At 46.6% G+C, this 27863-nt stretch overlaps 1 protein-coding gene across 1 annotated transcript in view; it reads left to right on the forward strand.

Annotated features, from left to right (window-relative positions):
* Positions 1 to 27863, forward strand: part of LOC149341533 (uncharacterized) — a 35975-nt gene that overhangs the window by 2024 nt on the left and 6088 nt on the right. Inside the window, exon 2 of the mRNA XM_089541986.1 lies at positions 9131 to 9457. Within this exon, the coding sequence (XP_089398112.1) occupies positions 9131 to 9457 (327 nt within the window). The remainder of the gene's footprint in view (positions 1 to 9130; positions 9458 to 27863) is intronic.

Below are 27863 nucleotides of genomic sequence, written 5' to 3' on the forward strand. Positions count from 1 at the left end.
AAGCGGATATTTGTGTGTCCAGAAGATAGCGCAGAAATTTCATGCTGTTACCGAAAGCACTTGAGCAGGCATAATCGTGGATTGTTTTACAAAGGCTTACCTTTTGGTACCGAAGCTCGTAAATTATATCATGTAATAGATATGACTCCTGCTGAAGCCCAGCTTAAGCACGACTTGTGGCAGGGCTATGTAGGACAGTCTAGATATTGTAAGGTGTCGCATCGATATATGCTGCCACTATAGCCTGGAAGCTGAATATGGTAGAAATGTGCAAGTGTTGCGAGCCTTCTTAGGTGCCTATATACGAGCTTAATTGTCGCTATTTGACTAAGAGTTAGAATTTGCTTTTTCTTGTTACAAATTGTGTGAAAATTTGTTAATGAATCAACCAAAATGCGTGTCTGATAGTGTTCAGAAAATTTCGAGCTTAAATACAGGAAAAAATTATTTCTTCTTTGGCGAACCGCTCAATTCATTTCGGACGATACGAAATGACTGGTCTAAGCTGACGGTAAGAGCCTTATACAAGGAACTGTTACTACATTTGGTTTTTCCCATTTTCTTACATGCAGCGATTTACGGATACTACTTGGTGGAGTTCCAATAACGGCCCACATGTAGCGCTAATTGACTTGGAAATGAAAGAAGGAAAATCAACATTACATGCAGAATTCAATACCTGAGGGCCGAGACAAAAAGAGAATGGTGCTTCTTATAGTTAAAGAAACCGCTGCACGTTTCACACCTGAACTTCGTGCTGCAAGAACTAAATAAAAAGAAACTCATTGCCACACGTGTGCCTCTAAATTACCACGCACTCAAAAGACCTTCAATCAGCTGGCCATTTACGAAGCAGGAACTGTTTCACGAAGAGTGATCGCAGAATCGGCAGGCGTGTTCAGACCGCCCTCAAGGGGCGTCCTAATTTTTTGGGTTCTGCGCTTTCCCGCTTCAGAATCGCTCGTGCGTCCACCGCAAACGTTGAGGTCGAAATTAATATTGTATGCTAATCAGTTATTAACTGCGCCGACGCGCTTCCTCGGTCTGGAGCTGTCCGCGCACTTCACCTGTTTTCTTCAGTTCGCCCTCGGCGTCGGCGGCGCGTTCACGCTGAAAGCTTCTCCGGTGGAAGTGAAACGCCGCGTTGGATTATTCGCGCGCACTGCACTCCACCGTTGCGAAATTGAGGACGTTGGCCCGGCATATATGACGCCCCGAGTTCACCGAGGATTGTTCTGTGTGCGCTGTAATTCTGTCTTTCGCGCTTTTATTGCTCGGCGGCCGAAGAATGATAACGCATGCTTTTGTGCAAGCCACTTTCTTGAACCCAGAAGGCTGCAGAAAGTAATGAAAAAGAAGAAGGCAGGTTTTGAAATCTTACTTTTTGGCGCGAGGTGAGAAAATTATGCAAGGGGAGATGTGAACTCCGGTGTGGATTTTGTTTTGCGTGCGCTGGCTGTTTGGCATTTCGCATGCTGTCTTGGGGCAAAGTTGAAGTCATTCATTTTGCTCCTTCTCCTGTTGCGGAGACGTTGGTATGACATGACACGTATGCTAGCGGATGCTCGAAGCGCTTATCTCATTTATTTATTTGACTCTGAGGCCGAAGAAGAAAGAGTTGGCGAAACTTTCTTTTTATTTTGGTACTCTATCTAGCTGCGGTTTGAAAGCAACGGCAGTAAAATAAAACGAACAACCATCATCTGTCTGAACCTGACGGGGCAGCTCAAAACGAATTGCTGAGGCAGTTGGTATTTTGTGCTTGCGTTCACACAGCGCGACAACAAACACTGACAGGGAGACACCACAGAGCGCTGTATGCTGCCTCCCTAACTATATAAAGGTTCAACGATAAATAGTATATATGTCCAACAATATGTATGTCTCAAGATGAATTTGCGAACCTACGTAATATTTGTTGAATTCTGTCACTTTTTTTGAAGGAGGGCACTTAAAGCGAAAACTGTGGTGCAGTCAAAACAGGCAAATAAACAAGTGTACTAAGCGTCCTTTGCAAACAGGGTTCATAGTCTCCAGAGTAATCCTTCGTTAACGTATGCATTAGCTAAGCATTATGTTTGGCAGCAGTGCACATCTTGACACAGTCACTAACGTTTCCTGCACTTTGCAGCTACAAATCCGGCATTTCATCGACCCAAGTTCCCGGGATCAGCTGTTCGCCGTAACCGGACACGCGCCAGATCTGAGTCACCGCCCTGAAGGATCGAGGACCTATCGGTGGCTCCTGCGCCTGCGCCAACTGCTGACCCGCCACCTGGATCACCGTTAAATAGCTGCAGCACGTCGTACGGCACCCTAGTTTGGCAGCAGTGCACATCTTGACACAGTCACTAACGTTTCCTGCACTTTGCAGCTACAAATCCGGCATTTCATCGACCCAAGTTCCCGGGATCAGCTGTTCGCCGTAACCGGACACGCGCCAGATCTGAGTCACCGCCCTGAAGGATCGAGGACCTATCGGTGGCTCCTGCGCCTGCGCCAACTGCTGACCCGCCACCTGGATCACCGTTAAATAGCTGCAGCACGTCGTACGGCACCCTAGTTTGGCAGCAGTGCACATCTTGACACAGTCACTAACGTTTCCTGCACTTTGCAGGTAAGCTGAATCTTTCTAGGCACTCTGTCCGTGGTTTTTGTATGTTTGCACTGCTGCCAAATAGTTTCATGCTCTGCACGTATTTCTTTGTACAATCGTAAACCCTCTTAGCGCGAGAGTAGTGTATTTTTCATTGGTGCTTCCAAGTGTGCATCGTTTCTTTTTTCTTTTTTTTTTTCCGTCATCTGCTGTGAACCATGCCTAGCGAACTTGAGAAATTACGGGATGAATTAAGAAAAGAACTTGCGAAAGACATTGCGGCATTGCGAAGCGTTCTTGAACGTGACTTGAGGAAGGAGCTGCGAGAAGTTTCACAGAGTATAGATTACTGTAGCAAGCAATACGATGACATGGTCACTGAGTGTGCTGCGCTGAAGGCAGAAAACAAATCCTTAAGGGCTGAAAATGCCGCGTTGACCTCTGACCGTGATGCGCTACAAAGACAAGTGTCGGACTATGAACTAAGGCTCAACAGCTTGGAACAATATTCCAGGAACCGAAACGTAGAGATCACTGGCCTGCCGGTAACCGAGAAGGAAAACCTTCCTGAGGTTATTGAGAGGATCGGGGAAGTTTTGAATGTACCCGTGACATCCGACGACATTGAAGTGTGCCACCGTGTGCCTACTAAAAACTCTTCGTGCCAGAACATAGTGCTACAGTTTCAGAAACGCTCAAAACGCGACGCCTTCCTTGAAAAAGCCAGAAAACAAAGAATTACCGCAAGCGATCTTGGGCACCCTGATGGAGATGCAAATCCTGTCTATATAAATGAGCACCTGTGCCCTTCACTCAAGAAGCTGATGGGACTCACTGTTGCTCGTAAGAAAGATAAGCAATGGAAGTTTGCGTGGACGAGGAATGGCCGCATCTTTGCTAAGAAGGATGTAGCTTTGTCAGTGGTCCGGATCGATTGCGTCAATGACCTGGAAAAGATAGCCTGAAGATTTCGTGCGCCTACTGAGATTTCCCTTTTGATTAGGCATGCCTTCCCAGTTCTTTCTACCTGCAGATATCAATAGCCTTTTTGCAAAAAACAAAAAAGTAACGTCATTCTTTCATCTTAACGCACAATCTCTGCGCAGTAAAGAAGATGAAATAATCGCATTTCTTGGCTTGTTTGATTTCGAGTTTGACATAATATTTTTCACTGAGACCTGGTACCGAACTGATCATGAAGCCCTTATCATGCCGCATTATAACTCATACGTGCTAAACCGCCCAAATAAAAAAGGCGGTGGAGTAATGATAGCTGCAAAGGAATCCGTTCGGTGTTCAGTTCTTCCTGACTTTACTAAATCCTGTGAAGATTTTGAAATACTTTCTCTAAAGGCTGGGCAGAACATTTTTTTTCTGTTTTGTACAGACCTCCATGTGGTAGCATCCCAAACTTTCTTTCATTTCTTGACACTTTTTTAACATGGATAACAGAAAACAGATTTTACTTAGTCCTTGGCGGCGACATCAACATAGACTTTTCTACACCCTCAACTCAGCAGCGTCAAATAAATAACCTGTTAGACTGTAACGGTTTCATTAATGCCATCATTGATCCAACGCGCCTGTCCACATCGACCGCAACTTCAATAGATGCTTTCATTACAAATTTGCATGACAAGTCAATCGTGTCTGGCGTTATCTCTGGCCAAGTTAGTGATCACCTACCAATTTTTTACTTCATAGATAGTCGTATAACAAAGTCCAATAAAACTACTCAACAACAGCGACAGTTAGTGAATAATGATACCTTGACACACTTTCGGTCTAGACTTGAGCAAATAGACTGGAGTCCAGTTTATGAGGTTACAGATCCTGACAAAGCATATGATATATTTATAAGCATCATAAAACCGGTATATATTGAATGCTTCCCATATCGAAGCACCAGAAAACCAAAGAGTGCTCGCAAGCCATGGATAAACAAAGAATGTTTAAAGATGATAAAACACAAAAACTACCTTTATAATTGTTTCATTAAGAATAGAAGCACTGATGACTTTCTTATATTTAAGGCGTACAGAAACAAGGTGACATCATTTCTGCGTCAGGCAAAGAAAGAGTACTTCCATAGTCTATTCAACAAGGATGTTCTGAAGCGAAGTGATAAAGTATGGAAACAACTTAATACCATTATTAACCCATCCAAGAGCATTAATGAACTGGAAGTCATGATAGATGATGAGACGTTATCAGGAAAAAAGCTGGCTGATTCTTTTAACGATTTCTTTGTGTCTGTTGCGCATACTATTCATGACCCTACTTGCATGAGATATCTTGGTCAATCGAACTCGTTTACCGCTTTCCTCGCTCCAACAGACCAAAACGAGATTATGCGATGCTTTAATAGCCTCAAAAATAGCAAGTCGAAGGACGTGGATGGGTTCCAGATCCAACCGTTCAAACATGTAATTGATGTCCTTTGTCCTATGTTAGACCATGTCTTTAACTGCTGTTTCGCCCAGGGCACCTTTCCTAGTAGAATGCAAACTGCGAGGGTCATCGTAATTCATAAAGGAGGGGATACTAACAATTTATCCAATTACCGTCCGATATCTATACTCCCGTTATTTTCCAAATGTTTAGAAAAGCTGTTACATAGCAGGATTCTAGGTTTTTGCGAAAATCATAAGTTGATCACACCCAGTCAGCATGGATTTAGGAAATTACACTCCACTGAGACCGCTCTTCTTACACAGAAGGAGCTGATTTTAGAATCTTTCGAACACAAAGAACTAACACTAGGCATTTTTATAGATTTTTCTAAGGCATTCGATCGCGTTAATCACGAAACCTTATTACTAAAACTAGACAGATATGGCTTCCGAGGTTGTTTTTATAGTATCATTAAATCATATTTAGAGGCCCGATTTCAGCAGGTTGTGATTGATAACACACTATCTGACCCCAAGCATATTGCTGCCGGCGTACCCCAGGGTAGCATACTTGGACCGCTACTTTTTAATCTCTACATTAATGATATTGTAAACATTGACCCTAACACAACTTTTGTTATCTACGCTGATGACACCAGCCTATTTTTCAGGGCACCATGTGTATCGAGTCTGGAAGTAAATGCTACGAGGTGCCTACGTTCGCTACACCACTGGTCACTTTCCAATTCGCTGAATATCAATATAAGCAAAACAAAAGCTGTGCTTTTTAGACCCCGTAATAAGTCTGTTTCTGAGTTAACGTTATCACTCGGTTCATCAAAAATACACGTCTCCTCTTCCGTTAAAAGCCTTGGTGTCACATTCCACGAGAACTTATCTTGGGATGTTCATGTTGATAATACAGCTGCCAAAATTTCAAGAGTAGTAGGTATCCTCTCCAAGTTTCGGTACTACTTTCCACAATCCATAAAAAAAACTTTTGTACGACTCTTTGTTCACCAGTGTTATAACTTATTGTTTCTTAGTCTGGGGTACAACCACTGTCTCCAATATTACAAAACTCCATGTACTACAGAAAAAAGCAGTTCGTGCAATTAACAACATTCCAAATGATGCACACACCAAACCTGTCTTTGAGGCATTACACATTGTACCTATTGTGCAATTGTACTCTGTCCTGCTGCGCAAAAAGTACACATCAAATATTAATCAAGGAACTGCATTCCTCGCTGATTTGTCTAGACTAACATGCAGAGAACGCCCCTGCAATACGCGCATCGGAGACAACTGGTATTTACCGCGAACGCGAACTAACTACGGCAGACAAATGCTGTCCTACAATATCCCGTCCATTTTAAACAATTTGTGAAAAACTGTCATTAGTGAAGAGTAACAGCATATAGTTTCTTTCTTTAGTGTACTAACTCAGCCTGCTTTTATGCCTTCCCTCTTTACGTGATATGTTTGATGGTTATGTGTTTTTTGATGCCCTGAACGTGTTCATTTTCGATACAATGTGCTTTTGTTTTAAATATGTCACAGGCATAACATATAATGTACCGTTGTGTGATTGTGAGTTTTTGTGCACAATGTAGTTGCTGTAGGGGGCGGGGACCTCCGTCAAGCCTCTATAGGCTTTTTGTCCCCGCTCCCCACATCCTTGATGTGAAAATAAACCTGATTGATTGATTGATTGATTGATTAATTGATTGATTGATTGATTGATTGATCATATTTAGAAACAGAACTGAAAATTATCAATCATGAGCTGTCTCAAGCGCATTTCAAAGAGGTCAGCGGCATGCACATTGCGGGATTAACGTTCACTGTTAGACTTTCTCAGACGCAAATATTCCTTCTGCGTAAAACGGAGTGGCTATGTTTAATAGCTACTGGGCTTCGACATACGACTGCTTATGTAACTGACAGTCTTCATCAATATCCTACCTCATTTATGGCTCTTTGTTAGCCGCTTCCAGCGCATTGCGTTATAAAACATTTCAAGTGGCTGTTTATAAGCTCCAGGGGCCTTAGAGATGTGTGGAAATCGCGGTCCGTATGTCGAAATGCCTTATCCCTCTCGGGGGCTTGTGCGTCGTTGCACACGGATAGTCAGCGCTGCAGCAGCAGTGAAGTATGCTATTTGTGGCTAGGGGGTGAAATATCTCTCGGCAACGTGTAATAGAATACGACTAACATAACAAAACACACCAGAAAAATTTCATTTTTTTTTTGTCCTTGCTTAACTTAGAGCCCACAGACTTTGTATCCTGGACGGGAAGGATAGATTGATTCCCACAGTAGGCCAGATGGATCTTAACTGCTTTCAATTATTTGCCGAGGTACCATTAGCTAACACGCCGTTTTTACCTGATACGCGAAAGCTATAAGTGAAATGAATATGAAAACAATGTTGCTTTATTTGAATAAAATTAGCAGACGAGCTAATCTTGATAACACATAAAACAAGCATTCGAATGATATCAATACATCAATACTAAAAAAAAATGGCAAAAAGATCCTGGACCTATTAGTTTTCTTGATCTTGCAGTATTAAGACTGAAATAAAATATATGAAAACATAGTATACATTGCGCAGAAATTGTTACGCGGAGAGCCGTGGCAAGCTTCTGTGATTTCACAGTAATAATCACCACCTGGCTTGCAGTTATGGCTAAACGTTCAGTAACTTAATGTGAACTATAGTTGGGATGCTCCAGAATAGGTTATAAATTTAACGGCAGTGATGCAGATGCAGCAGTCGTCCCCCCTACTCGTCCCTTCGGCGCGGTTTCTACTATCGGGCCGTTTGCTATCTTAAATCTACTGAAATTAGACGCTTGCTACGCTGGTCTTGCAGCTTTAAAAACCACGATACCCCATACAGAAATTCACAGGGACACCCAATTACATTATGTGTTGGCAGTGCGGTAGCGTTAAAAGCAGTTGATGACTTTGCGGTTAATGACTTCAGTTCCGGTCTGGCTGCTATTTTTTGTTTGCGTGGCTGGGTTTATCAATTTGCTGCTTAGCACGAGGATGCGGGTTTGACACCCTGTTGGGGCGACCACGCAGAAATTCTTGCGCATCGAGATTTCGATGGGGGTGATGTCTGACAAGCGATTGATTTCATCGCTTTTTTTTTTTTTGCCAGCATCAGTTCCTCTTTTCTCCAATAAAACTGAAATAAAACATCGATTATTTAATTTTTTTCTTGTAGGATTGTAAAAACGTTTAAATGACAGAGACACAAAAGATGGACGCGTACTTTTTGTGCCGTCGTCTTTTGAGCGCTTTTACGATCCTTTTACGCACTACCGACAAGCCGAAATATTGACACGGCTGAAATTTTTTGGGTTCTGTTCACGTTAAGGCACGCACACGGTCGAGAGCAGTTTGTCGTCCTCCAATACAGCGTTTCTTTTTTTCAACATGCACATCTAGAATGTGGACATTAATTATTAACAGGACAGCGTTAAAGGCCGCGTTCTTCGAAAACGTTGTCGGCGTCGGCGTTGTGAAAGAAAAATAAAGGCCATGGCTGTGGCAGGTGGTCCGCAGAGAACAAGCTAGGAGGCAGGTGGGCCACCCAGGTCACGTGACCATGCCGCGTCATCACAGTATGTCCATTCGGTAGTCAGCAAACTGCCCACCGTGGCAGGTGGCAGTTAAATTAATCATTGGCCGCTTGGGAAGAGCAACCTGGGTCACATAAGGCCCACCGCTGGGAGCACCTGCCATCGCAGGGCAGTGGCGCATCCGCTTAACCACTGCACCACCGCGCCAGGAGTGGTATGAAGACTCCCAAGGATCTGGGAACTGCGCTGATGGTGGTATGAGTACTTACCGCGCTTTATGAATGCAAAGTAGAGAATGACCTTCTGCATCGCTTAACCGCTGCACCACTGCGCCACGAGGGGTATGAGGACTGCCAGGGATTTATGAATGTAAAGTAGGAAATGACCTTCAGCATATATGGGAACTAACCTATTACACTATCGCGTCATACCCTTATATCGGAGCTTAAGTGTTCCCTCTGATTTTTTTATTTATTTATTTTAAAGCGTGTATGCCAATGACTACTCAGGGCGCGAATCGTGTTTTCGTGATCTGCGCGCAGTTCCTCCCAGAAATGGACCTTCGGCGCGCCAACCGGACGGTGCTGACGCTTTCGCCGGGCTGGCTGCAGACGTCGCTGTCCGACAGCAGGAGCGTGGCCAACTCGCAGTTCCTCGCTGCGTTGTACGGACGCGAGGACCTGTCCCGGCGACTGGAGCACGTGCACCGTCGCGTGGTACTGGCAGCGGCCGCGCTTCATCAGAACGCCTCGAAGGAGCGGGAGCCCTCGTACACCACAGTAGAAGGAGCGGCCGACTTCAGCGAATACCTGCCAGATCCCGAAGTGCTGCTGGCCATGATCAACCTCAACTTCCCTGAGAAGAACCAGGTGACAGCTCGCGACCCTACGCGTTACCGAATTAAGGCCAGTAGAGTGGACGGAAAAGACGACTAGAGGAAAAAGGTGGCACTCAACTACTCCATCCAGTTCGATGGAGGACAACTCCGTGCAATTATTCTCCCTAGTAAAAATTGATTCCTTAACTCTTTTTGATTACTTCCGTGTTTGTCCGGCAGCAAAAGACGCATTTATCACCGAAAAAGTCCATTTAGGGGTGGAATGAGATAGCATTAGATTTCACATTTGTCGAAGCTTCTGTTGCAACCTCTGTGTGTGGCTGCGTCCATTTCTTTGCAGCGGTCGGTACATCAACCGCTATATTTGAAATACTAGCTGTGTGATTGCGTCCATTTCTTTGCAGCGGTCGGTCCATCAACCGTCATATTCGGACTGCTAGCTGCACTAGCAGATATTTGCTATGCTTTGAACATACAACAATGCCCCGGGTCGCTCCTGACGTGAACTCTAATGCTCTTTGCTTGCTTTCTAGAAAATAGGTTGCTTACAATCTGGTGGGCAGGTTGTGATGACCTCAAAAGATGACCTCAAAAGGTCACGTAACCTCTTTCAATCAAACATTAATTTAATTGCCACCTGCCATGTTGGGCAGGTTGCGTACAAACGAGCGGCCAGGTTGCCATCTGCCGTGGTAGGTAGGCTGTGATGACGTCGCAGTGTGATATGCTCTCTCTCGACCAATTAGGGTGACTCGTCAGGGCAGGTTGTGATTACGTTACTAGGTCACTTCGCCTCTCTCAACCAATCAGCGAATTTCTGACATCGGACTGGGGATATTGCTCCTGACGTGAACTCCAGCGCTATCGCGTTAAATCTACCCCCCCCCCCCCCCCCTCTCTCATGATGTCCTGACCGAAGAGGGCGGGTTGCCACCGTTTTGAAGCGAATGCCAGTGTGGGACAGCCTTTGTGTTTCGTGCCAAATATCGGTGTCGATGTATGCATTTAATGCGAAAGCACTAGAGTTCACGTCAGGAGCAAAATGGGTCGTTCATTGCCACAAAATTCGGTCATTGGTCGAGAGAGGCCGCGTGACCTCGTGATGTCCACAAATTCGTTGTGGTTGATAATTTCAACCAAAACGTAAGAGTTTGTACTAAGTTTCCCAAACTGCTGCAAGGCAGAGTTAGTCAAAAATTGGTTCGGTTTGGTTTTATGGGGTTTAACGTCCCAAAGCGACTCAGGCTGTGAGAGACGCGGTAGTGAAGGGCTCCGGAAATTTCGACCACCTGGGGTTCTTTAACGTGCACTGACATCGCACAGTACACGGGCCTCTAGAATTTCGCCTTCATAGAAATCCAACAGCCGCGACCGGGATCAAACCCGCGTCTTTCGGGTCAGCAACCGAGCACCATAACCACTGCTCACACCAAAGAATGCCATCTTGACAAGTCGCAATACCTACATGGACTTGGCCTTCTGTTTCAAGAACAACAATGCGGAAGCAAAATATATGATTCGTCGTTGCACTGACCACAACGCCATGCTCGTAGCGTTTCAAGAAGAAAAATGCCGCCACCATCTGGAAGACGCTGAAGTAATGAGCGTTAGCTGTTTCGTTTACTAGAATTGATATGAATAAGATTAAAGCACGCAGAAAGTGGTTATTTCTGCAATGCTATTGTAGATGGTGCTACAAGTCACAATGCGAGATGATGTGCTGTTTTCTAGTTGCTGCCACAGATGGTGCTGTGATCTCAGGGTGGCAGCAGACTACACGAAATCTCGAAACGTTATGAGTAGAAGCTAACGCTCTTTAAAAACAAAAAAACAAGACCAGGATTCAGATGTCTCGTGGTGTGGTGGAAGCCTCCAGAAGAACGACATTCGTGCGTTTTCAAGCCTTCAGTCAATGCACTCGAAAGTTAGAATGCGTTGTTGGATTCTGTGTTAGCTTCTGCTGTTTCACTGAGGCCTGTGGGAAACCGGGTTACTTTCTTTACATCCCCCTCACGTTCGCTGCCTTCCCACATCCTCTATCCCCGAACACGGTGGAGTTATACTGGGAGAATCACCAGGCCAGCTCTGCGGCTGCTGACCAGCGCCGGATAATTACCGACACCCTGAAGCGGATAGCCCTCCAAAAGCTGTCCTTTGCCCTTTCAAGGCAGACCTCTAAGGGTTGCCTTGTGAAACGTAGGGAGGAGGGGGGGGGGGGGGGGCAATAGATCATTTTGCCACCAGCACCGGCGCAGAGCATTTTGCCAGAAGCGGCGTTGCTAACCACCGGCTACTCCGCTCGCTCCGGCAACACGCAACGAAACTTTCCTTCGGACTAACTTAGTAGAGCTTTCGCTCGATAGATCACGTCACTTCGCTGCGGGGGAAAAAAATAATAAAGGTGAACGAAGTCATGCACCCGATCTCCTCCTCGCACTCTGAAACACCAACAAATGTCCTGAGAAATTGCGAAAATTGTGCACAATCCGAGGCTCATTTGCGAGGGAAAATTTAATCCTGATCTCCACAGAAAAGAACTCAAAATCATGGATGAGTCTTTTATACTCAGCGCTTTCTAGGGACCCTAATTACTATATCTTTACAAGCTGCTTTAAAAAGATTTCCTGCAAGAAGCGCATCCAAATTAAAGTGCGGCGTAGAGCAGGTGAAATTTAAGTGAGAAATTTGTTTTTGAGGAAAAGAACACACTGTCTCGCATCTCGATGGACACCTGAGCCGCGCCGTAAGGAAAGGGAGGAAGGTGGAAGCGAAAGAAGAAAGAAAGAGGTGCCGTAGGGGAGGGCTCCAGAATGACAATAAAAAAATTGGCAGCGACTTAGATCGGCTAAGCCAGGATATAAGTAGCGAAAGGTAAGACATAGGTTGGTTAGCCTTGGTTAATCTTGACTGCAAGTCCAGATTAGTCTGGTTGTCTAGCTGTGTTGTTTCAATCCTCCGACATGTTATCAGGCATGCGACACAGCTGGCGAAGCGAGCGGAGGCGAGCGCAACGACGAGGCAAGCGGTGTGACGTCATACCAAACGGCGGCGGCGGCTCCGCGGTGAGGCGCGCGGTATGACGTCATGCCAGATGACGCGACGAGCGCGCGGCGTCCGCCAGCTGCGGCAGTTGCTAGGCAACGGCTCAAGGTCGGTCTCTGTGCCTCCTCCGAGCACCGCCACAGCGAAATCGCAAGTTCTTGGCCAATGTAGCTTTCGCTACAAAAGTGGTGCCCAAACCAACTCCTATAGAATTTCGACATCGAACATGTATGAAGATACAGAACTACTCGAAAGAAATGGACGTTGATGACTTAAGTGTTTGAGTTCAACAAACATTGTAAAAAAAGCGAAATAGAAACCATAAAAAAGTGTGATATGCGCAAACGTCGGCACCGTCACCGCATAGTGACTAGCAATGCGAATATGGTAGTTTATGGGTTGATGGGCCGGAAATTGCTAAAAAACTGACTCAAACACACACATAAGTTGCAATAGAAGCTGCGGCAAATGTGAAACTAATGTTTTCGGATTCCACTCTTTTAGCTGACTTAAGCGTCCCATTGTTTCCATTTGCGAAGTCGGCAGGTGATAGCGACGCCTGTATTCCCTTTCTTGGTCTTGTGAAAGGGGTCTCTTTCTTACTAGAACGCCGTAGCTTATGGGCTTAGGCCAACTTGTACTTCTCCTTAGCGTCCCTACTGTCCTATATGCCTTATAACTTCGTTTGTGATACTTCGCAACCCGGCTGTGTACGAATATTTTCCTTAATGCAGAGCGTGCCACGTCGTTGAACTAGTATCTTTGCACTCCGGTACATGGCGCTTCTGACAACCGATTAATTTTTTGGTGCCTGAAGCTGAAATTAAAAAAAAATTCCTACTTTATTAAGAGGCTACCTGCCTAACATCCAACTGTCACAAGAAATGACATATGTAGTCGCAAATTCCTTCTTTGCCTTTCTGCATTTGCATGCAAGGTAGTTTCGCGTGAAATTGTTCGAAAAAGAACGCTGCATCAGCACGCACATGTTTTTTTTTTGTGGTTTCAAGTTACCGTCAGCCGAAGGTGGCAGCTCAGGCTTTGCGTGGATGCTGTTGGTCCTGCTACAGCTGTCACGTGCTGTTTCGCATGTCAAAATGATTACTTTGCGTGCTTAGGGCTCATTTTATCCTGGAAAACGCCTCGCTCCCGTCCAGACTTGTGCTTGTGTGTGCACCTTGCTATTATCGAAGGTATCACTGTCTTTTTTGATAGTTTTCGTCACCATTGCGTGCTGGCGCATCAAATTCGCGTTAAAATTCGCTGCTTCTTAGGATTCTAATGGTGATTCTGAGAACGCAGCCTTGAGACTTTTATTTTTTTTTTTTTTGCAAAAGCGGACCCGAAAAGTGCATATCCAGTTTTTTATACCTGCTCCTTTCACACCGGTGTCACAGAACTTTTACAACATTTGTCGCGTAAAACTGATTAGGTGCTGTCAACGTCTCATACTTTGGCTCTACTCGAGGTTTGTCTCACCCAGACTCTAAACAGTGACAAATCTGACCATTGTTTATTATATGAGGCCAATATCTATATGATCACTTGGCGTCATCTCGCAGTTCAGTTAATGTGCCCGCTAAGGATAATTAGGGCGGGTAGTGGAGCTTCTCTCGTGGCCGAAACAAGCTCTAGCGTGTTCTGCTTATACTACTGAATGGGTTAGGGCCGTTTTACTAACGCTACCTGCCGTAGTGACGTGAGCACACTGGCTTCGAAGTGCTGCTCGTTTCTGCTTCGACTGAGCGCTGACCAACTTTTCTAAGGGCGTACTAAGTGCTGTCTTTTTTATTTTTATTTTTATTTAGTACATACTGCAGACCCTTTTCAGGGTCCAAGCAGGACAGGCATATATTCTTAAAACTCAAAAGATACAGAACACAATGAAAAGAAATATACATAAAAATGAGGAGACAAATATTGCAAACTATTACGATGTCATAACATGGTTCCAATCGGATATTGTCCGCGGAAAAAACGAATACTTAAAACAGTCAGTTTTCGCAAAATACGGTGTCAATGAGTGAATGTGATGATGTCGGGTATAACGTGTGGTTAAAGGGGATATGTACTGTGAAGGATCCAAAGCAAACTTATGGTTAAGTAAAGAATAAAAAAACTCAAGGCGATATTTTCCTCTTCGCGTTTCAAGTGTTTCAATATTGTTAGCCGCCATGAGGTCAGTGGGGGAGTCGGTGATTTTAAATTTGGAATAGATAAACCTAACAGCTTTTCTTTGAACCCTTTCTAATTTATATATGTTAAGTTTAGTGAATGGGTCCCAAACAACCGAAGCATACTCAAGCTTTGGCCTGATGTAAGTGTTATACGTTAGCAGTTTTACGTGAGAAGGTGAATTTCTTAGTTTATGCCTCAGAAAACACAGCTTTTTAAATGCAGAGGAGCATATGTTATCTATATGTGAGTTCCAGGAAAGACTGCTTGTGATTGTTACACCTAGATATTTGTAGCTATTAACCTGCTTTAGTGTTGATGATCCGAGTGTATACACGTGGTTAATTGGGTTCTTTTTATGTGTTATTTGCATCTAAACTGTTTTTTCAGTGTTAAGAACCATGGAAAACTCGCTGCACCAATCAAGAACATTTCGAAGACACTGGTCAAGTTCGTTTTGATCGTTAGTACACGTAATTTGACGGAAAACGACACAATCATCAGCAAACAAGCGAATATGAGTTCCTGGAGTAACCACATTAACAATATCATTGATGTAAATCTGAAAAAGCAAGGGCCCCAAGACGCTTCCTTGGGGCACCCCAGAGGTGACTGGGAGACAACTGGAGCTGCACCCATCGACTGAAACAAATTGCACTCTATTCGTGAGGTAATCTTGAATCCACGATATTAAAATGTCTGGAAGATTAATGTTTTTTAGTTTTTGAATGAGTTTTCCGTGGTGAACTTTATCAAATGCTTTGCTGAAATCCATAAATATGGTGTCCATTTGACCATTCATATCCAGTGTTTTAGCAAAAGTGTGTACTATTGTAACTAATTGTGTTATTGTAGAATAGCCCTTTCTAAACCCATGCTGAAAGTCGCTTAATATGGAGTGTTCTTCAAGAAATTTGTTAATATGTTTAGCAATAATATGTTCGAGCATTTTACAGCATGCGGAAGTTAAAGAAATAGGACGGTAATTTTGTAGTAATGTGCAGTCACCTTTTTTAAAGATGGGAACAACTCGAGCAGTCTTCCATTCAACCGGAAGTTTTGATGACAGCAGAGATTTTTTAAACAACACAAAAAGAAACTTCGCAATTATTTCGGCATAGCGTCGCAAAAATACATTTGGTAAATTATCAGGACCAGAAGAAGTTTTAGGTTTCAGTTCTAAAAGCAAAGCAAATACACCAGGGAGGCTAACAAAGTCAACCTCCGATACAGGAAAATATGATGCGCTTTGTACAGTTTGTACACCTGCTTCAGAGAATACGCTGTGAAAAAAAGAATTAAAATGGCGTGCAATGTCAATCGGATCAGTCAAAGTATCTCCCTCCGCTGTTATTTTTGAGATATGTTTCTTGCTGTCACTCAGGAAGTTCCAAAATTTACCTGGGTCATTTTTAACAAAACTGGGTAACGTTGTGTTAAAGTACAAGTCTTTTGACTCACGAACCGCACGTTCAAGATTATTTTTAAGCGTTTCAATCTGACTTAACTGGTGGTTTTTTTTCTTAGATCTTTTTAGTTTTCGCTTCAGTTGAATAATCTTCCGCGTCATCCAAGGTGTGCGTTTGTGAACTTTTTTGCGTTTATTCGGAACGAAGGCATTTAGACAATATTGTCACGTTGTAGTGACGGCAGTCCAGCGGTCAGGAAGACACCAGAAATACTTGCAAACGAAGCTCTTTATTTGGGCTGACTTGCGCCCTCAAAAGAACTGAATCACTCGGCGGCGGCGTAAGCAACACTCTTAGAAAAAAGGGTGTGAGAAAGGGGTAAAAAGGGCATAGCATAGACTTTTACACCCTTTAGAGGGCCCTAGGAATAACTTTACACCCGTTAAAAACACGCTCCCGATCACTTACCCCCTTTCAGAAAACTTGCACCCTACTTACACTCTCTACCAGTGTTGATATCTACGCGTCCGTTCATGCCCCTAAAACAGCGGGAAGGCTATAGTTTGCTCGTGTGCCACGACGGGGCGCTCGTGCAGCATTTTGTGCGGAGTGCGTCTTCATAGAGTTGTCGTTTGTGTTCCTCGTTCTCCTGTCTTGTCCCATTCGTGCTTTTCTGCAATGAACCAACTAGGCCACAAGAACGTTCTACTTCATAGAGGGACGGCGAAGAACGTATATAATGGTCGATTTTGATTGTGTGGCAAATGCATCAAGTAAAAAGATTAAGCTGAACAGTCTATGCTGAAAACGGAATGCAAATCCTTAGAGCTCTTTTTCTTATAGGCTATTTCTAGTACGACAAAAAATATTCGATGCTTTAATATGACATGATGCGACGATAAACTCCTACGTTCACGTTCTATGCGCATTTAATCTGTGTCCATTATCAAGAAAATGCAATATTTACATCTCGCGCTCAGCTGCACGTAACAACAAGATCGGCGGGTCTTGATTTAGTGTGATAATTACACTTACATCATAAGCTCACGTTTGTCTGTAGGACATTCGTGGTTTACGTATTGCATCAGTCGATGTTGCGAGTGCTTAAATAACCTAAACGCAGTTTGCACTTGACAACTTTGCTGTTAGGAGGACGGGGCGGGGGTGAGCCTACGGTAATATTTTACATAGGAACAGAAGAAAAACATGATTTTTGGGAAGCAAGTTGAGTCCTCGGCCACTTTATCCTCCTCCCTAGCAGTGCAAGTTTTTTGTTTATTTCTCCACTAAATCTGAAAAGTTCTTTTGAATACTATGCGCCAGGAGAAAAACAGAGAGCAGAAATACTGCTTGTCATTAATTATTGTGTGATCAATGAATGAATGCTCAAACTTTGTTACATGCCATATTTCTCATGGCACACTCGCAAACAAATTTCTGTAGAAAGGGCTGTGTACGAAAGAGGGAAAGGAAGGCGCCTTCGGCCACGTATGACTGCAGCAAGTAGTCCGAATAGTTTTTTGTCGCGAGTCCACTACTCCGCATTTATAAACGACCAAAGGGGGCAAGAGCGCTTCGCTCGAAAACCGATGAAGCTCGCGGAAGGGCGCGCATTCGTCACTTAACCTGGTTTCCGTGTCTGCTGAATATATCATGATAAGAGCCTTCTGCATGGGCGTGGCTCGCTGTCCAGTGCAGTAGTTCCCTCGAAGTCAATGTTGTGGTCACAAGCCTCACTCACAGTGTCCGCCACTGCGCTTCGTTGCCTGTTCATTTGTTTGACATCGTTTTGTTCAGCGAAGTTTTTGGTCTCGCCATGACTGTAATCTCGCCGATGTACGATGCCGATCACGCCGCCGCAGAAGGCTCTTACTTGAGTCATCAGACACACGCGGCGCAATGTAAACCACTCCCAAGAAACTCTTCCCCCCCTATTACATCCACGGTTTACGTTCAGTGACCCGGCGGATGACTAGCAGAATGCTTAAAAATGCAAGCTACAACTCGCCCACAGTCGCACGTGGTGAAAAAACCGAGTAGGTTCCGAAACGTGTTTTTTTTTATTTTTTGGTTGGCGTTCTCTCCAATCAATTATATTTCAGTTGGAACCATTTTAATTGTAATCGGTTTGCTATTTTCTGTAAGGTGTACAAGACTGATTTATAACCGAGCTGTGTCAGCTGTGTCCTCATTTTCTGAGTAAGGAATGCGGTTTGTATCACTGTTCATAGTTTTCCTATGTACGAAAGAGGTGGGGGAAAAGGGTAAAAAAATATTTTTTGTATTCACCTGTCTTTCCTCGGCTGTTCTGGGGGGAAACGGTAGAGGTGAAATACCAAGAAAGCAGACACGAGGGACACGCGGAAACCGGTTCAGAGAAGGAAAAGAAGAGAAGAAGCAAGAATCTGCCTGCAGGAGGAGGAAATAGTGAAGGGCATGAAGAAAGGTTGCAAGGGACACGTGGGTTCGCTCATTTGTCCTTCCGCGAATAGAGCGCGACCCGTCATTGTACTGCGTGTTACTGGCAGCTGCTGCCAGATGTGGTTTGGACTTGGCGCCTCTGGACCGTGCTTCTCATGTTGTCTGCTATGCGAACTCTGTGGTGTGCAGTCGCCGAAGGAATAACGCGTTTCGATAGCCTGCCAACAGGCTTACTTCGCGACGACGTCATCAATCCTGGTAAGTACTGTCGAACGTTTATCTGCTTGTATTCTGTAGAAGGGTGAGGAATTACTTATGCTCATGTACACTTTCACTAAAATAATTCAATTTCGTCACCGTTTTTCCATGCATCTTAGTATAAATATATGCAGACTAATCGTAATGGTGAAAATTGCACAGTGCAAACCTTATATCTCCAGCAATAAGTTTTGGACGCTCAGCTTTTACATGTTTTCGACGCAGTCGCCTTTCATGAGCTATTGACGGCGGATGTATGTTGTAAAATGCACGCAACTTCCAGCATGAGTGAAGCTATTAGGCCATTTAAGCTTCAGAGGTTGAGTCCTACTTTCATTTATGAACCTTGATTATTTCTCTGAATGGTTGAAATTAAAAAGAAAATAATTGAACTGGAGACCAACACTTTTTTATTATGCGGCTCAGAGCCATTTGGCAATCTTTGTTCCAGACGCACGCGGTTCGGGTGGTCACCGTGATATGTGAGACACTTACTGCGTCATTCATTTCCTTTCCTCAAAACCAATTTTCAGTTCTTTCTCCAAGTCGCTATAGCCGTGCTCAAGCTTCACCCGCAAACATTTTTCTGTCGCTATTTCACGTCAATAAACCCTCACAACAGTTCACAACTTGCAAAATTGCCGCTGACTTAGAAGATATTTTTTTAACACAGCAGATTTTTTCCCCAGACTGCATTATCACTTCCTGCTCGGCCCACAAAAGGGGAAATGCGTCAGTCGATCGCGAAATAGATTAGGGGCTTCTCCCACCTTCCTTTTCTAGAAAGAATGCGAGACTGTTCTCTGTGAACGAGTGCTTTTGGTCAGAAACCATCCTTCTTGAGGAGCTGACTTATACAATTTTGCAAGTTGTTGCAGAAAGAAACGCAAGATCTCAGTGCGCATGCGCTTTTGTGGAGGCTCTGTGGAGGCTTTGCTTTCGCTTTATTTTGTTTTTAGGTTTCCGTGAATAAATAGTTTCATTCGCAGATGATACATCCGCAAAATAAGGCCGCCGAAATAAAAATACGGGCGGACTGTTTGCTTCTACGGATTACTACGTATTACTCCGCCGATGGCAGAGCGGCAAGCCTCCACGGGACTGGGTGAAAGGCACTCCACGCGTTGGTCGACTCCGCCCACCGTACGGGGGAGAATTAAAAAAAAGAAAGCGGGAGCCGGACGTTAATTCGATTTAATTATGGAAATCGGCCACAAAGGGCAATAAATCGAAGTTTCTTAGAATGCTCGGAACGTGTAGATTGAGTTCCCGTGGCAAAAAGACGAGTTCAGATTCCTCTTCACTGCAACTTTAAATATGTGTACTTACCGGCATATTTCAACGATCTTTTTTTTTTCTCACACAGGTTCGCTTGGAGAATGGATGCCATCACGACGTTGACACAAGACTGCTGAGAATTATTTTGTTATTTTAAACTCAATACGAAATAAACCCTGTCGTGCGTACTGGTGTACTGTCACTGGAGTGCAAAACTGCCCTGTGATGTGCTGCACGGCACGCCACAAATTTATCGCACTAACACAAACATAACCAGGATTGTGGAAGAGAAAAACGTCTGTGAACTGCACGTAAATGAGGTAGTTATCATGTCTTTTCAGCAAGCAGCTTTGCTCTGTAGGTGTATGATAACATACACACTTGCAGGGCAATGATATGCCCACTGATACGGTGCAAAGTTGCGCTTCGGGAGCGTCGTTATGAACTCATTAGGTAGGTTTAACTACAACCCTTGTGAGGGTAAGTTTACACTCTAAAAAAACCAGCCCAGAGGGCAGTAAAGACAATTTGAGTCCTCAAAAGGGCCCGCTAGTCCCTAAATTTGCACACGACACTCTTCTTGCCACAAATGCGCGCTGTGCGCAAACTTAACAGACTAACTGCCGAGAAAGAGACTAACGGGGGGCGAACCGCAGCATAGCAACACGCGAAAATCGCGCGAGAAGACTCCGACTGCAATAGTACTCGATTTTTGAAGCGCAGGGCGTAGTCTAAGGCCAGTGAGAGCACCGCCGTTGCCTGTGACGAAGCGGATAGCCTTTCGCGTGAGAAAAAGGCTTCGTGCAACCGAAACGGCTGGCAGCTGTGCAAGTGCATAAACAAATACTACGAGCTTCAATACGTGTCGAATGTGAGTAGTAAAGGTTAGGGTTGGGCAAGTACACGTAGTTTCATATCGTTGCCGTTTGTTTACGAGCTTATGTGATACTGTGCAAGTATCGGCGACATTTAGCGAACCGGAGAGTGGCAAGCAGTCAATTCCCTGTTACCGCTGTCCGCCAGTAACAAAAAATGAGGTGAACCATCGCCTTCTATATTTGTTTTCAACAGGCTGTAATGTGCAGCTGGCAATTGCTAGAAGTAAGACCACCTTATAAGCAAAAAAACAAACGAAAAGAAATCAACTGTTGTGGTTGTGAAGTACCGGCCGTAATGTACACACAGTTCAGCACCTCTTCTTTGTCCAAAACACGATTTAGACAGTTGTGCGTGCGCACTAAAGCTTACCGCAGGTTGTTCCAAAAGCATATGACACAAAAATTACCATACTGTGCTCTAAACAGCAATATGTTTGATAACAGCTTGAGCGGTAAAGACAGACAATGTGTGTGTTTCGCATATAAGGCTTTTATTTTCTGCCTCAGACCGTCTGTTGTGGTGGCGTAGTCGTATCCGCGCTCGGCTCGTAATCCAAAGGTTGTCGGTTCGAATCCTGGTGTTTTCATGTATGTTTATTTCTGTTTCCTTTATCGTTGTTATGTGTGTTAAGCTCTGTCGGAAACTCTCCCCCTCTTAATTACACTGGAAGTCACGTGTAGTTTGCTTTCATTAAACGTCTGCTCCCGGGGACTAACTGTAGCACGGTTTCCAGGGGACCAACAGTTACACCCTTTGCCCCCTGTTAGTCCTTTTTTTTACCCTTTCTAACATGGTGTAAATGTGCACCTGAAAAGATCAAAACCATATGCTCTTGCAGAGCAATGTTACGCCCATTGATAAGGTGTAAAGTTGCACTTCAGGAGCGTTGTAGTAAGCTCATTTGATAGGCTTAATTGTAGCCCTTGCGAGGATAAGTTTACGCTTTGGAATAGAGCATAAGCTTATTCCGAGTGGATGCAAACATGCACCAGAAAGTAAAGCATATGTTTGCACTTTCATGGCCTAAGCGTTAGTCTTTCTTAGGAAGGGTAACGTTAGTCATCAAGGGCTTATACTTACACTTGTCCAAAAGGAATAACATTAGTCCTATTGCAGCCTAAACATTACACCGTACGAACTTAGTCTCCCGACGAGGGTGTAAATTTGCACCAAAAGGGGCTCGCCACAGCGTCAGTGGATTTACCCCCTTAAAGGACTAAGATCACACCTTTTTTTCTTAGAGTGAACAGGCGTGCTCGGCGGTCGTCGAACTACGAATGTCCGCCGCTCGCGGCATCGCTCAATTTAAAGCCGGCAAGGAAACTTCCAGATAACAGGTCAAGATCATCTACGGTAATCTGGAAAAACCTAGATGCAGCCTTTCAAGGCTGCGAACAATCGAGATTAGTCTGGTCGCTTCTCGCGCCACGAACAAAAGTGATAACGACCCTTTCCTGCTGTCTTGAGCGTGAACGAACAAACACTGCAATGATACGTGGCATTACCCCCCTTTCAAAGCAGCATCGTCTCGATGCTTTAAAATGAAAATAAACACGGACAATGAAAACTTCCAGTCCTTTAGCGTTCATAATATGGCTTCAGGCGTACGACATGTACGACTTCCGGGCGTGTGCGGCGTCGCTGAGATGCTGTCGTGCCGTCGGGGATGACTTCGTAGTCGAGGTCGCCGATGCGACGGAGAACCTTGTACGGGCCAAAGTAGCGTCGCAGCAACTTTTCACTCAATCCACGGCGGCGAACTGGCGTCCATATCCAAACACGATCACCTGGCTTGTAATGCGTGTCTCGTCGGCGCAGATTGTAGCGTCGGGCGTCGGTGTGCTGCTGGTCTTGAATGCGAAGCCGCGCAAGTCTTCGGGCTTCCTCGGCGCGATGAAGGTAGGCGGCGACGTCGAGGTTGTCTTCGTCGGAAACGTGCGGGAGCATTGCGTCGAGTGTTGTCGTGGGCTTCCTGCCGTATACCAGCTGGAATGGGGTAAACCTGGTTGTCTCCTGGACGGCAGTATTATAAGCGAAGATCACGTAGGGCAGAATGGAGTCCCACGTCTTGTGTTCGGCGTCGATGTACATGGAGAGCATGTCTGCGATGGTTTTGTTCAGACGCTCTGTGAGTCCGTTGGTTTGTGGATGATAGGCAGTGGTTCTCCGATGGCTTGTCTGGCTGTAGTTTAAAATGGCTTGCGTCAGCTCCGCTGTAAACGCCGTTCCTCTGTCTGTGATGAGCACTTCCGGGGCGCCGTGTCGCAGGAGAATTTGTTCGACAAAAAATTTTGCGACTTCTGTTGCGGTACCACTAGGCAACGCTTTTGCTTCTGCGTAGCGGGTCATGTAGTCGGTGGCCACGATGATCCACTTGTTTCCTGATGAAGAGGTCGGGAAGGGGCCGAGGAGGTCCATCCCTATTTGCTGAAAGGGCTTAGTTGGCGGTGGTATGGGGTTCAGGAGTCCGGCTGGTCTAGTCGGAGGCGTTTTGCGTCGCTGACACTCACGGCACGTTTTCACGTAATGGGAAACGTCGGTAGCTAGCCGTGGCCAATAGTACTTCTCCTGGATGCGGTGCAACGTGCGAGCAATCCCGAGATGTCCTGCAGTCGGCTCATCATGGCATGCCTGCATAATTTCTTGCCTGAGATTTTTGGGCACCACAAGAAGATGCACTGTCCTGTTCGGCGCGAAGTTCTTCTTCAGGAGGACATTATTGTGAAGGACGAAGGACGACAGTTGCCGCTTGAACCCTCGGGGAGGCGATGCGGTCTTGCCTTGCAGATAATCAACCAGGCTTTGCAACTCAGGATCCGAGCGCTGCTGCTGCGCGAAACTGCTCGCGCTTACCGGTCCTAAGAAAGCGTCGTCGTCTTCCTCTTCCGGTGCTGCGTCGACTGGGGCTCGCGACAAGCAGTCTGCGTCGGAATGCTTGCGGCCAGATTTGAAGACTACAGTTATGTCGAATTCTTGAAGGCGCAGGCTCCAACGAGCAAGGCGGCCGGAGGGATCTTTCAAATTGGCTAGCCAACACAGAGCATGGTGATCGCTCACAACCTTGAATGGTTGTCCGTACAGGTAGGGGCGAAATTTCGACGTGGCCCAAATAATGGCGAGACATTCTTTCTCGGTGGTCGAGTAGTTGGCCTCGGCTTTCGACAGTGAACGGCTAGCGTACGCGATAACCTTCTCCTGTCTGCCATTTTTCTGAACGAGGACCGCTCCTAAGCCCACACTGCTTGCATCGGTATGAACTTCGGTTTCGGCGTTTTCATCAAAGTGCCCGAGCACAGGAGGGGACTGTAAGCGCCGCTTCAGTTCGTTGAAAGCTTCCTCTTGCGGCCTTTCCCATTTAAAAGGCACGTCAGCCTTGGTAAGTTGGGTCAAAGGTTCAGCGATGCGCGAAAAGTTCTTGACGAATCGCCGGTAATAAGCGCATAATCCAAGGAATCTGCGTATAGCCTTCTTGTCATTAGGCTGTGGAAACTCTGCGATCGCAGCCGTCTTCTTGGGGTCTGGGCGAACTCCATCCTTGCTTACGACGTGACCAAGGAACAGCAGCTCCTCGTAAGCGAAGTGGCACTTCTCTCGTTTCAGTGTCAGGCCTGAAGACTTGATCGTTTCCAGCACTATCCGAAGCCTTCTGAGGTGGTCTTCAAAGCTTGAGGAGAAGACAACAACGTCATCTAAGTAGACTAGGCAAATCTGCCATTTCAAGCCTGCGAGCACCGTATCCATTACTCGCTGGAACGTCGCTGGGGCAGAGCAGAGGCCGAATGGCATCACCTTGAACTCGAAGAGTCCGTCTGGCGTGATGAACGCAGTCTTCTCGCGATCTCTTTCGTCGACTTCAATTTGCCAGTAGCCGCTCTTCAGGTCCATCGATGAGAAGTACTTAGCGTTGCACAGCCGGTCCAGTGTATCGTCGATGCGGGGGAGGGGGTAGACATCCTTCTTCGTAATGTTGTTCAGGCGGCGGTAATCGACGCAAAAGCGAAGGGTGCCGTCTTTCTTTTTCACTAGGACGACCGGTGCTGCCCAGGGGCTCCTCGATGGCTGGATGACGTCGTCACGAAGCATTTCCTCAACTTGCTTGCGGATAGCTTGGCGTTCTAACGGCGATACGCGGTAGGGGCTCTGTCGCAGTGGTCGTGCGTGTTCGTCTGTGACAATGCGGTGCTTGGCAAGCGGGGTTCGTCGCACATTCGATGCTGATGAGAAGCAATCGGTGTACCTTTGAAGAAGACTGCGTATTTGGTCTTGTCTGCTCCGGGGTAATGCTGGGTTGATGTCGAACGTGGGTTGATGGCCTTGTTCAGATAGTTCTGCAGGTTGGTCGGGTAGGGCAAATACGTCTCTGATGTCTGCCAGCTCGTCGAGGAAAGCGATCGTCGTACCTTTGTTTAGATGCCGGTATTCTTCGGTGAAGTTGGTTAGCAACACCTGGGCTCGGCCATTTCGGATTTCGGCGACTCCCCTCGCGACGCCCAATCCTCGATCCAGGAGTAACTGGGTGTTCCCCTCGATAACACCTTCGGCATTTTCGATGTCTCCAGTACCTATGCCGACGAGAACACTTGATCGGGGCGGCACGCTCAATGCTTCATCGAGGACGTTTAAGGCAACGTGATGAGTCGCGCTCGTCGCAACAGGTATGGCTTTTTCCGTGGAAAGCTTGATCGACTTAGATCGAAGGTCGATGATCGCCCGATGTTCGTTCAGGAAGTCCATTCCCAAAATCACGTCTCTCGAGCATTGCTGTAGGATCAGGAAGGTTGTCGCATAGGTTCTCCCATTTACAGTAACTCTCGCGGTGCAGCGTCCTGACGGCGTAATCAGGTTGCCACCTGCGGTGCGGATCAGCGGGCCATCCCAGGTTGTTGTCACCTTCCTGAGTCGGACAGCGAGTGGGCCACTCATGACAGAGTAGTCAGCTCCCGTGTCCACCAAGGCAGTAACCGCGTGACCGTCGACCGTAACTTCAAGGTGACTTGTTCGCGTTCTCGTATTGTACGTTGTCTTCGGTGTCCGATCTCGGCTTCGTCGAGTAGTGAGGCTGCGGTGGGCGTACTGCGACGTTACTTCACTGGGCAGCGGTAAAAGCTTCAAGTCTGGCCGCGTCGTCGTCGTCGGTGTCGTCGTCGTCGGTGTTGTCGTCGTCGGTGTTGTCGTCGTCGGTGTTGTCGTCGTCGGTGTTGTCGTCGTAGTGGCGGCATGGTCTTGAGTACTCGTCGATGGAGGATCTTTGTCATTGCGCTTAGAAGCAACCTCACCTCCAGAGGCTGCTTTATTTAGTTTAACCTTCGTGGGCTGGGGGAGCGGCCACGCACGGCGTAACCTCGGCTAGGAGAAACAAAGCGCGGGGACGATGGCGACGGGGAACGTGATAGGCGGCTCGGCGATGAGTATTCTTCCCGACGTAAAAACTCCTCGATTTCGGCTGGTCGCTGGCCGGGTCGGGGTCGTGGAGCGTCGTAAGAGAACCCTCGGATGCCCAGTCTTTTGTATGGGCAATGCCGGAGGACGTGACCGGCTTCGCCACAGTGGAAGCATAGTGGGCGGCGCTGGTCGGGAGTTCTCCACTCGTCGCATTTCCTCGGCTGCGCGCGTCGCTCGTAGGACGGGCGGGTTGGGGCGAGTGGGCGGCGGTCCAACGCAGCTGGCTGAGGGCGATAGGGGCTTGGGTCCCGTCGTCGAGGTGCAGGACGGCGCACAGCTGCGGCGTAAGTCATGGCTGGGGGCTGCAGAGGCTGCGTGGGTGTCGGCGTCACACCCAAGGCCTGTTGAACCTCGTCCCGGATGACGTCAGTGAGCGATGAAAGTTGCGGCTGCGTTCCCGTTGGCAGCAACCGTCGGAGCTCCTCTCGCACAACTTCACGTATAACCTCCCGCAGGTTATCATTGTTAGCGGTGTCCATGCAGCTTGCTGACAAAAAGCGCTGCTGGCGGTCATACTGGCGGGCTCGGGCGTCGAGAGTTTTCTCCATTGTGGATGCCTCTTCTACGAATTCAGCGACGGTTTTCGGTGGGTTGCGAACGAGGCCGGCAAATAGTTGCTCTTTAACTCCTCGCATAAGCAACTTCACCTTCTCTTCTTCCTTCATGTTCATGTCGGCACGCCGGAAGAGACGCTTCATCTCCTCAGTATACACTGCAACGGTCTCGTTTGGGTGTTGTATGCGAGACTGTAGCAGCTGCTGGGCTCTCTCCTTTCGCACGACGTTTGTGAAGGTCTTCAGAAGCTGTTCCTTGAAGGTTTCCCAGTTGGCAAGGCTGGCTTCCTCATTCTCGAACCAGACTCTTGCTGGTCCCTCCAGGGCGAAGAAGACGTACCTAAATTTCATGGCGTCGTCCCAGTTGTTGAAGACAGCCACACGGTCGAACTGCTCCAGCCATTCCTCGGGGTCGGCGCCAGGCGAAGCGTCGAAGGTTGGTGGCACCCGGGGCTGCTGCAGAATGATTGGAGTGGTCGTCTGGGGCAAGGTCATGATGGACGTTGGTACTTGCTTTCGCTTCCGGGTAGGGTCCGGCAGGGTCCCGAACTCAGGTGCGTCCCCTTGCAGGCGTCGGCTTGCGCGGTGGACTGGACTCAGGTCCTGCGGTAGATGACTCAAAGGGCTGGCGTCTCGACTTGTAGGGGGTGTCCGGAACATGGGAGGCTACCCCGCACCTCCACCAGATGTCACGTTGTAGTGACGGCAGTCCAGCGGTCAGGAAGACACCAGAAATACTTGCAAACGAAGCTCTTTATTTGGGCTGACTTGCGCCCTCAAAAGAACTGAATCACTCGGCGGCGGCGTAAGCAACAGGCGTGCTCGGCGGTCGTCGAACTACGAATGTCCGCCGCTCGCGGCATCGCTCAATTTAAAGCCGGCAAGGAAACTTCCAGATAACAGGTCAAGATCATCTACGGTAATCTGGAAAAACCTAGATGCAACCTTTCAAGGCTGCGAACAATCGAGATTAGTCTGG

This window comes from Amblyomma mixtum, chromosome 5 (genome assembly GCF_055824585.1).
Source record: "Amblyomma mixtum isolate Tamu chromosome 5, ASM5582458v1, whole genome shotgun sequence".
Taxonomy (NCBI): Eukaryota; Metazoa; Arthropoda; class Arachnida; order Ixodida; family Ixodidae; genus Amblyomma; species Amblyomma mixtum.